The following is a 12,000-nucleotide window of genomic DNA, read 5'->3' on the forward strand; positions in this document are numbered from 1 at the left end:
GACTCAACAGCAGCCTGAGCTCTGCATGAATGTGGGGCAGGAATAGCAGCTCAGTGTGAGCTCGTACAGCTTCCTGCCAACGTACACATCCCTGAAGCAATCAGACAGTGATTCCCATTGGGCAGGAGTCCTCGGCGGAGCTCACCGACGGCACAGAGTAATGAACTATTGATTCCTAACTCAGATTCAGACCCCAGATCATGTTCTCAACACCCCAGACACATAATCCCACCTATCAACTTAGTATCCACGCTTTCCATTATCTGCTCCTGGAGAAGTTCCTGGAGCCGATCGGTCCTTGACTAAAGGTTCAGTGACCGCTGGTCGCTGCATTATCTGTTTAGGGGAGCAGGCTGTTTATAATGCAGTTGCTATGCTTGCTTTTGGAGGTCGGCTACTTGTAATGTGAGTGGGCACTTGAGTGTTGATATGCATGCGGAGAAAGCCACTGGTCCAGATACACGCTAGCTATTTAAAAGTACAGTGAATATTTCATGATGCCATCTGGAGAGCGAGATATCTCTAGAGAAGTCCAGAGCGCTCGCTGCATTCCTCGAGTTTTCAATGGCAAACTACTGTTTTTTTTTAGACTGGCGATTCTTTGAACAATTAGTAGTTGCATTTACAATTCTGCCAAAAGGGTTGTCATAGGATGATTTTAAAACACTGAGAAGCAATCTAAAAATCACATTGAACTGTACAGAACCAGAATTGTGCTGTCATTTTTTTATCATTATTTTATAACAACTTCTTTGCAACTGTCCATTTAGCAAGGCATAATAATTTCTGTCATTTCTACTCCATTGTATGAGTTTTCAAACTTTATTATTTCCATCGAGTTGAATTCAAAGAGGTAAAAAAATACAATGAATTTCAATGAATTTTATTTATTTTTTAAGCAGACTTAAGTGCTTATGGCTAATAAAACTATGTTAAAAAAATTCTCCCAGAATTAGATTATCATTCATATTTTTAAATTTTTTCTTATGCTGACCAAGGCTGCATTTATTTGATAAAAAAACTGCAATATTGTGAATTATTTTATTATTGTGAAATATTTTAAAATGCAATTTATTCCTGTGATGCAAAATCAGCATCATAACAGTCTTCAGTGTCAGATATTCCTTCAGAAATAATTCTAATATGCTGATTTGCTGCTAATGAAGCATTCTTATTATTATGTAGAAAACAGTTGTGCTGCTTAATATGTTTGTGGAAACCCTAATGCTGTTTTTTAAGGATTCTTTGATTAATAGAAAGTTCAAAATAAAAGTAAAAAATAGAAATCTTTGTAACATTACAAATGTCTTTACTGTCACATCTGATCACTTTAATGTGTCCTTGCTTTATAAATGTAAAATCCAATTTTGTAGATAGGCCTAGTAATATTGAATGTTCTAAAAGAAACAGTCTCATGAGATTTATCTGGAAGGCAAATAATAGAATGCACATCATAAAAAGAAAAGAAAAACAGAGCATCCACACAAGCGCAGATAAGAGGAGGATGGAGGAGAATATAGACTGATAGACACAACAATCTGATAATAAACCGAATTGAAAAAAAAAACATGGTGGATACAAAAGTGCAACAATGAATCACATCAATAAAACTGCAAATTGTGTCCTAATTGCAGCTTGTGAAGTCGTGGCCAATGGACCATGTTAATTGATAATACAGTTTTTCAAGAGGCTAAAACACAGCATGCTGAGCACTATGTTCTGTTCATGTATAAAAAGCATACTAACCTCTCTCCACTCTTTAGTACCAATTCCTTGAACATACAACACAACCACTGTGAAGAGAAAAATGGAAAATAATGGTCAAACACAGAAAGAAACAATCAATAAATAGATAAAAAAAACACCTGCAACCTGTGCACAGTCTGTTTCCTTAAGTGAAGCTAATGGAGGTGCTTCACTGAGAGCTTCATCCTACCATCTAATTAGAAAATGGCTTGGAGAAGTGCCTACTTCATGGGATGTGACCAGTATGGAGTATTAGTCCCAAATCCAGGCCCTTTAAGTGGAAGTGTGCAGGAGCAGGTGTGAGAATCTAATTCATCAATAACTTCACTGACTCATTCAAGAGGAGTCCAAACAGGAAATACCCTGACCAACAAACAGACTGCAGCTCTATGGGTGGTCATTTGAGTAGATGTCAGAAATGACTTGACGAAACACCATTCAGTCCAGCAAGATCTTGAGGAATACTAAAATGCCACAAAAAAAAGGACTCGTCCCTTGCTCTATAATCTGCTGAGAGACCTCGTTCTCAGAGAAACTGTGATATTTGTGTCTGAATATGGATGATGGATGGATGGATGGATAATAACCATACACATATAACTTCAGAAATGACTCTATCTATTTTGCATTACTAAATGAGGTCAAATAATGTAAACAAGTTCACTATCCTGTTAATTATGTCAGTTAACACTCATTCCACCCCAATGGATTTTTTTTCCCTGAGAATAGCCCTGGAATTTAATCACTCTGAAATAAGCCCAAAATAACATTTCTTGTTTTACATGATGCAAATGTTACTCAAAACAAGGCATTATGAATGCATCTCTCTGTTGCACTGAACAAGATTAGACTGACCACATTCATTATTTTCAAGTCCTAGAAAAATCTGCAGTAACAACACTGGGGCGGCGATTTCACATAAATTACATGGAACAATCATCAGAGCACAAAAATCATTTCAGGAAGAATAGAGACACCTATTCAGGTATGACCTTTGCCAGATCAACCGAGGAACTGATTTAGAATAAATCTCAGTGCAAATTATGGCAACTCAGATGTCAGTCAAGCGTTTGATTGCTGTGAGCATTAGGGTGAAGGATTAATAAATGTTATAATTTGGGCTTCTCTGACTAAAGCAGGTTTAAAAAGGCAAGTTGAAATAAGAGTTTTTTTCTCCTTTTTCAACTTTCCTTCCAAAGTAGTCCCTTTGATACGTCTTGAAAAAGCAGAGGGGGCAAAAAAAGATATGTCCTAGGGGTACAACCCTTTCAGCAATGGCCTCACATACCAAATAGCCATGAATAACTCATCCGAAACCTTCACACTTGTTTTCAAGGCAAGAGAAAAATAATTCATGTGAATAGCATTCACAGCTACGCAATTGACATCAGTTGGGAAGAGAAAATGCTTCGTGTTTGACCCTCTGAGAAAAAAAAAAAACTTCTGAATAATGCAATATTAAAATACGGTCACGTTTATATTATCATGCAGGACGACCATTTTATTACCCTTAAGAATAGTAAATACAACTCAGTCAGAATTATTATACCGGTATGCTCATTAGTCAATCAAGAAGGTCTAAATGAATATGTATGCAGAATTTTAAATGCTAGCTATATTAAAGCTTTTTGCATGCAGTCTTTTGAGCCGAATTTTAAATAAAATAGCTTCCTAAATACTGGGCAGTAAACAATGTGTTCTGTCTATTATTTCTAAAAAAAACAGTACGAACACATTATATCGCAGTAATAAAACCATAATAAAAACCATAATTAAATCCAATTTTGTGTAAACTTCCAATTTAATAATCAGTCATGGAAGGGATTTTAAATATACAATGATATATATATATACACTGAACAAAATTATAAACGCAGCACTTGTTTTTGCCCCCATTTTTCATGAGCTGAACTCAAAGTTCTAAGACTTTTTCTATGTACACAATAGGCCTATTTCTCTCAAATATTGTTCACAAATCTGTCTAAATCTGTTAGTGAGCACTTCTCCTTTGCAGAGATAATCCATCCACCTCACAGGTGTGGTATATCAAGATGCTGATTAGACAGTATGATTATTGCACAGGTGTGCCTTAGGCTGGCCACAATAAAAGGCCACTCTAAACAGCATCTGAAATCGAATACTTCACTACTATATAATATGCGAAAAAACAGTATGCCAAAAGAGTAGTATGTCTGAAATACACAGTATTCCAAAAAAGTAGGCAAAAAGTACCCGGATGACCTACTAGTTCTGCCGTGATTCTGGAGTGCGCATTCATGGGCTGCGTCCGAAAACTTAAAAATGCTTTGAGTCATGTTAGCTTCTCTTCCTGTCTCCTAAGATACCTTCATCTGATAGATTTTTTAGGGCAGGATAGATGTATCCTTCACTACCTTTGGTATCCCACAATCCTGTGCGTTCCATTCAGTGACAGTTGAGCTAGAAAAATAAAGATGGCGTCTGAAATGTCTTTGGATGTAATTTCTAGCGAGAAATTACTATTTTAGTAATTAAATATTTGCTTAGTTATCGCCAAAGCTCGCACTATTTTGCTGTAGATCATTAAACTGTTAAGCTACATCAGAAGTCTGTCCGAAATCAGTTTAGCAGGTACCTTTGTGCGCAAACGCTGCCTACAAAGTCATAGTCAGCTGCCTAAGTTTTCGAATGCAGCCATGGACACTTTACTATCCCATGAGGCCACGAGAGAGGATTTACGAATGGCAGTGAAGTGACGCAACTAACGCTGTAGGTCACGTGACAGTAACAACATGGCAGAAGTAGTACGCCCGAATTTAATTCATACTATCCATATTCATACTAAATAGAACATACTTTTTTAGCAGCAAGTAAATTCAAATGCAGCACCTACTCAGACAGTATGCGATTTCAGACACACCAGTAGTTTCAGTTCATCACACTGGAAATGGAAGCGTATTGCATTGTGAAACACAGTAACCTATAGCGCTCTTTGTTGTATGCATCAATGTTTTGGCAAAATTAATAGGTTATAACAGGTATTCCATGCATACAGAAAAAACTGCATTCTGTCCATAATATCTAATGCAGAAATAATTATTAAAAAATACAGATGGACTGCTTTGGACATGACAAGGAACAACCACTAAGGGCCCGTTTACACCTGGTATCAAGAAACGTTTTGGTCGATCGGATTACAAGTGGACGACGCTAAATACAGGTGTAAACGGGGTCTAAAACGTTTTGAGCTTGTCCACATTCGACCACTTCCAAAAGAAGTCCGAAAACGCATTCAACCAGATTGCTTTCATAAAGGTTTTTCGAACACATTCGACCACATGAGCATTTACAGATGTAAACATTATGGATTTAAACACAGCCGAAGATAAAAAACGTACCAAGCACAATGTTCTCTCACGATTCCTGATTTCTAACACTCACTCACATCGTTCGACGTGGTCTTGTGGCTGTCAGAGCAGAAACGAAAGCTGCTGCTCTCCGTATGTTTTTCCGTCATCTTCTTTCACATTCATATGTAAATTGCTCAAGCTTATTTCGTCCATTAGATCGGAAGATCTGAAAAAGCCCATCCATTTACCCACCCATAGACCCTCCCTTTGAAGAAATCAGTACAGAAGAGGTCAAAAGTGGACAAAAGAGACGGATTAAAAAACACGGTGTAAACAGGAATGTGTCTCCCTCGTCTACTTGTGATCAGATCGACCAAAACGCATCTTCATAAACAAGACTCAAGACCTAAGATCAAAACTCACCTGGTGCTGACCTTGAGAATGTGTCGACATCCAGCAAACTCCTGGAGAAACAGAAAAACAGAGATGCTAAAGCACAAAACAGACAACAAAATAATTGCTGGCAATAAAAAGCCAAGAAAAACAATCTAGATGATCATTTTTGTACTGTTTTATTGAACAGATGGTTGCACAGAAACAAAAGCAGCTTCTATGTTTGTCGTATATGAACAAAGAGACTCATTGATGCTCAGGTCAGAGCAGGCTTGAATTTTCTCCTGCCGAACATCAATAATGAAGGTCTTGAACATCAAAATGAGTCAACATTAAAATCAAAATTGACCCCTATTTACTTTATTATTCTTTTTAAGAATACAGTTTCCTTGTGTTCATTGAGTGTTTAATCACATTTTTAATTGACATGATAATGATGGTTAATGAGTAAATAAATAACACTTTTAAGACATTTTGGAGATAATGCATTATCATCAACATACATAACGAATGATAAATGATTTTTTTGTCAGCAATATCTTACCCTTGCTTTTTTAATGCATGTTCCTGGTCATGCATGATTCACCAAAATGTAATAACTTGCTCTTCCTCTAAAATGACTTTGCTTTACAGATAAATTCATGAATTTCTTACTTTAACAACTTGACTTCATTCTAGTACATAACAGCCAGCTTTCACAATCTTATCAGTTCTCACATGATAAAATCAAGTCTCATCCTACATTTTTCACATTGCGTATCTTGTTTTAATTCAAAATGCAGCACACTACAGAAGTTAAATGGGTTGTGAAAAGCATTTCACATTGACCTTATCTCTGTAAACTAAAATATATTTCAACAGGGACTAGGCCTATTGATTTAAAGTAATGTTTCATAACTGCTCTGATGGCAACAACATCTATTTAAGGTTTGAGTTTCCATCCATCAGTCTGTTATTGGTTTCTGACGGTGCATTTAAATTTAAAGACCAGACTGTTTTAAGACAGGCATGATGGATGACCAGTAACAGGAACCCATAGATATTCTCTCAAAGGAGAATTGTGTTTGTGGAATAAATAGATAGAGGAATAGAAGAAAAGGCTAGGGAAGTACAGCAGAGAGCACATTAATCCATCCGACCGAGCAGAGAATCGATTCCATCTCTAGTCTGCAGGATGCGGCTCTGAGCAACAGGAGGTATTGCCTGACATCTGGTGTGACGCCAGCTGTGACGTTTTAAGCCCGAATAAACGGGTCCTGAAGCTCTGGCATCTCAACAGGGAGCGCTTTCACGTGTGCCATACTGAGGGGGATCCCTTGACATACCGTGTGGCTTGGGTTATTGGGTTTTAGGTGATGACCTTGATCAGAATAAAACCGGAATAACATACTTCTTTAGGGTTGGGCATTTTAGTCGACAGTCTCGACACACCACATTGAACACATGAACTTTATTACTGGATGTAATACAATCACCAAGAAATTCAGCAACCTCCAAATCAGGTTATGACGATCAGCTGATACATAATTCAAAGTTTGACACATGCAAAAAGAGCCCGGTAGACCTATATCTGTATCAGCTCACTTCGTTTTAAACAAGACATGAAAACTTCACTCAAAGGAAAACAGACTGACAGTACAGTACAGCATTTTCCTTTCTGATGCTGCCAGGTTTGAGTCATACATTCAATTAAATATACAGAGAAAATGGTTTCCTTTGCTTCTCAAAATATGATCCCAAATATTTACAAGCTTACAAGTTTACAAATTTACAAGGAATTTACAAGCTTTCCCTGACAAACGCAACAGATCCTTTAAGATCTCCGGGTCTGAGAGTCTTCAACACATTCCCTCTGGTTTCCATCCAGACTTTCCCTTATCGAGTGACACAACGGCATCTGGCGCAATCTGTGTTGACAGTGACAAACAACCTTGATGAATTGGCTTCCCTTGTGAACAGCTTCCACAATTTGCCAGCATTATGCAGTGACAGAAAGACACTCTTTCACTAACTTGTTGCTGTGCAGTGTGGTATCCGTTTTGAATGCTCGTATGCGACTTCATAAAAGATTAAAGTTTCCCTTTGGAGTTTCGCATATGGGTAACTAACTACTCAAAGCCATCAAAAATCTAATTGCTGGTTGCTTTCCATGGTAATTCCAAGATAGAAGCACAGTTAGTATGCATAACACTAATTAAACATGGACAATGTGTGTGGACACCAAAAACAAAGGGTTGAGTGATGCTAAAATTCAAAGGGTGTGGGATAGGCCTACATTTTTAGGCAGCGGCTATTTGCACTAAGTGTAAATAGCAACTAGTTAGTGAAAATAGCATATTTTCTTAATGATAAATGCTATTTACACGAAATACAAAGAGCGATAGTATTTTCTGTAAATAGTAGTTAGATGCTATAATTATAAATAGTGGCAGATACTATTTGCACTTCAATTTTGTTGTACATTAACGGTATGCAATAATAACAGAGTGTAAATGATTTTATTTATTACAATTATTAAATTGATGCCGCCTTTTTGGGACAATACAGCCCTCCCTACACCTACACCCTAACAGATAAACACTTTATTATTAAACACACGTTAGACACTTTATTTCCACTTTTCGAATGTTTTCTTCATTTTTATTGAAAATAAATGCCTTTCCGATCTGATATGTATGGAGCCCCGCACAAAACATGCACGAAAAAAGTAAATCGTGCGCACTATTTACTATTTTGTTCCCTCGATTTGCTAAATTGTGCGGACGATTTACTAATTTGTTCCCTCGATTTATAAATCGTGCGCACGATATATAGCAAATCAAGGGAACGAAATAGTAAATCGTGTGCACGATTTAGTAAATCAAGGGAACGAATTAGTAAATCGTCCGCACAATTTAGCAAATCAAGGGAACGAAATGGGCAATTCCACGCAAAACTGTCACATCCATAACGCCAACTAAATACAATGGCATTGTGCTGGCGTTATGGATGTGACAGTTTTGCGTGGAATTGCCCAAATAGTAAATAGTGTGCACAATTTAGTAAATCAAGGGAACGAATTAGTAAATCGTCCGCACAATTTAGCAAATCAAGGGAACGAAATAGTAAATAGTGTGCACAATTTAGTAAATCAAGAGAACAAATTAGTAAATCGTCCGCACAATTTAGCAAATCAAGGGAACGAAATAGTAAATCGTCCGCACAATTTAGCAAATCAAGGGAACGAAATAGTAAATAGTGTGCACAATTTAGTAAATCAAGAGAACAAATTAGTAAATCGTCCGCACAATTTAGCAAATCGAGGGAACGAAATAGTAAATTGCATGATTTAGCCTACTATTTTTTCCTGCATGTCATGTGCGGATATGATGGGAAAAGGAGTAGAGCGAAAAAAAAAAAAAAAGAAAAAGGCAGATTCGAACTCGTGTCAATTTGCGTCAAAACTTTCTGCCATGCACCTCACCCCTACACTATTGCTACTGTTGACAATCCAGCGTCTTCCATAATTTTGTCTTCCAACCAGTGGGCAAAGTTAGTGTAAATAGCCTCTGCCAACAAGGTGGGCTATTTGCACTTAGTGTTACGAGTGGGCCCTCTCTTTCTCAAGTGTTTTGAGGTCATCGCAAAAGTTGTTGTTTTTTTTACTGCCTGTAGTGTTTATTCCATCTGAAAACTGCAGTGAATTTTATGTATGGGTATGTTTTTGCAAAAAGGAAATTGCAAAAATGTATTTGAGCCTAGGTTGTAAAAATGTATTATTTTACCCAAAATGATACTCTCATCATTTACTAACCCTCATTTTATTCCAAACCAGTATGATTTTTAACTATTTATGAAATGAAATTCAACCGTTTCACTTACTTTCAATGTCCATAAAATGAAGGTAAGTGGGGTCTAAAACAACACTAGACACTACTGACTTTCAATGTTTGGATGAAAAAAAAATTATTTTCACATTTTGCAGAAGAAAGTAAGTCATACAGGTTTGGAACAACATGAAGCGGAGTAAATTCTGACAGAATTTAAATTTGTTGGTGAACTATCCCTTTTAAGACTTAAGTCACTTAGAATCTGAACATGACACTTTTATACTTTCAGCCATGTAATGTATTAAGTCCACAAACTCATAGCCATTTGTACCCTGTCCTGCTACACTTTCTTTTTTACCACAGAGATGTCATGATGCCACGAGGCGCTGCCTCAAAGAGAAGCAGAAACCCACTGGGCACCTAAAAGTGGCGCATATTTCGTTGCTGTATTTCATTTTTCATAAATCCTGAACTGTTGCATTCATATCCCAGCAGGCTACAATGAAATATGTACCATGAGGTACCACTTGCTCCATTTTCTTGTCCCCGTCTTCCACCTCAGCCAAATTACTGCTGAAGGCTCAGCGGGCAAAGCCTGGCGGCCACAGATGTGTCTCATGTATAAAGAGACCTCCCTAGGATATCTGGGCAAGCAGTGTCTGAAGTGAAGGCTTTATGCAAACACACAGACAGCATCAGCAGTCAACACATTCATTATTCAGGAAAGAGTCTGTGCTGTTGTTTGTTGCCAGTGGTGTCTGTCCAACAAGGAGAAATCGGTCCAGAGGGACGCAGTGAGGGAAGAGGTCAGCCAGGCATTAAAAAAATGTTGACCTTCACAGATTGAACTGTGTTTGATTAAGTTATTATTTATAAAAAACAACCAATCATACAAGCATGTTGAGTAATGCAAAATACTCAAAAAAATGCAGCTAAAAATAATTTCTTAAAGACTTCACTTTTATGTCAAAAGTATAGGTCATGTGTGTGAAGCACAAATAGACATTAAAAATAGACATTAAAAATAAAATAAGACTGAAAGATCAACATAATAATATCTAACTCCTTCCAGACATCACGTACAGCAAGAAAATGGTCGAACGCACCTACGATGCCCAAAAAATGCTGTCTAGGCAGGGAACTCATTAGATTTTGAGACACAAACTGCAAGTCATGAATGCTAATAGACAACATCATAGAAGATATGAGATTCCCCCAGAACCCTTACAAAAAAGTATTGTGGTAATAATACCATGATACAGTGATGCTGTCAAAAAACAATGTAGCCAAAAATGATAGATGGACCAAATGTAAAAGTTAATGACCTGGAAAAAAAATCTAAAAATTACTGACCACTATTCTGAATATTATGAAGACTTACCCCACAGATTTGTTATGTAAAAAGTACCAAAAAGTATCATGGTACTATTTTTTTTCTTTCTTTCTTCTGAACATGGTACTGCCATGTTTTTGGACATGTACGTACCACGATATTACGGTTACCATCTAAAACCATCACTGACTGTACTGCCACAGTACTGTTTTGTAAGGATATGGTTGTTGGTGCCCCAAATACCATGGTTCTTCAGACCATATTCATGTACCATGGTATTTATAGCCTACGCAACTCTACTTCGCCCCAAGCAAGAGTGATGCTTGTCTCATAGATGCACAGACTGCCCAACATTTTTCCAATTGTTAATTTTTTGTTGACTCGTTAATCGACTGTATTTGTATTAAGACGCTTCGTTTAAAGGCACCTTCTAAATGACTACATAACTCAATAGTTTATATTTTTCTCAATTAACAAAAATCTATTGGGAAGAAGGCCAGAAGATAAAAGACACGATGCTTTTAAGACTTAGCCTAATCATTGAATTGTGAACATTAACAATAACCATTTTCGCTCTTACCTGCACGAGACGCTGATTTCTATTTTGGTGGCAGGTACGCTGCTGTTTAACGGATCAAACTCCCCGATCGATGCCATTGCAGCTCCTCGGGAGTTTGAGATAAGTCTTCAAATGCCTCCAAAATCTGGGTCTCACTCGTCTCTGGCGTCACACGTGTAATATAACCCACCAAACTGGCGCAGAAATGTGTCTTTCCTTACAATTTGGACAGAGCGAACATCATCGGTCCGTCTGAGTCTGACCCCCTCGCGCACCTGAGGAGAACGCGCGCGCTTGATCGGCAGGTAGAGTCTGACTGGACCTCCTCTCGTCCTTCCTCCGCGTGGACACTCCGACTCCGCTTTGAAAACTTAAATTGAAAACATCAATTTTTAATAGTACAGAAGCCATTCAATATTTAAGAGATGTGGTGTCAGATATGGATCTGAAACCTTTGGGGACGTTTAATCTATTGATGTGGGGAAACGATTTTCAAACATCCAGTTTCCCAAACGCCCACGGCTTTTAAAATCCGGTTGATCCGTGGTAAACGTCGATGTTGCGCAGTATAAATAGCAAAATACTCGAGTATTTCCCATCACATTCCAACAAAAAACGAGTTATGAATCTGCTGATAAATCGGAAAGCACTAAATGCCTTTATCTCGAAATCTAGTGAGCTGCCTACACAAAACAGCGTGTTTGGCCATCTGATGTTCGATTTAATCGTCTTAAAGCATCTTTATGATGCTCAAAATTGCTGATATAGGCTACTAACAAAAAGTAGCAAAAATATTCTTTAAGGTACCATAGTATTATGGTACACGATAAT

The 12,000-nt window shown here is 37.5% G+C and overlaps 1 protein-coding gene across 1 annotated transcript in view; it reads right to left on the reverse strand.

The window, feature by feature from the left end:
• cpne9 (copine family member IX) overlaps positions 1-11,507 on the reverse strand; it is a 43,042-nt gene extending 31,535 nt beyond the window's left edge. The window contains exons 1-3 of the mRNA XM_084098730.1: positions 11,191-11,507; positions 5,499-5,539; positions 1,747-1,793 (exon numbers count right to left, since the gene is read on the reverse strand). Of these exons, the coding sequence (XP_083954856.1) occupies positions 1,747-1,793; positions 5,499-5,539; positions 11,191-11,267 (165 nt within the window). The 5' untranslated portion in view covers positions 11,268-11,507. The remainder of the gene's footprint in view (positions 1-1,746; positions 1,794-5,498; positions 5,540-11,190) is intronic.
• Between the last annotated feature and the right edge of the window lie 493 nt (positions 11,508-12,000).

This window comes from Abramis brama (genome assembly GCF_963993115.1).
Source record: "Abramis brama genome assembly, chromosome: 22".
Classification (NCBI taxonomy): Eukaryota; Metazoa; Chordata; class Actinopteri; order Cypriniformes; family Leuciscidae; genus Abramis; species Abramis brama.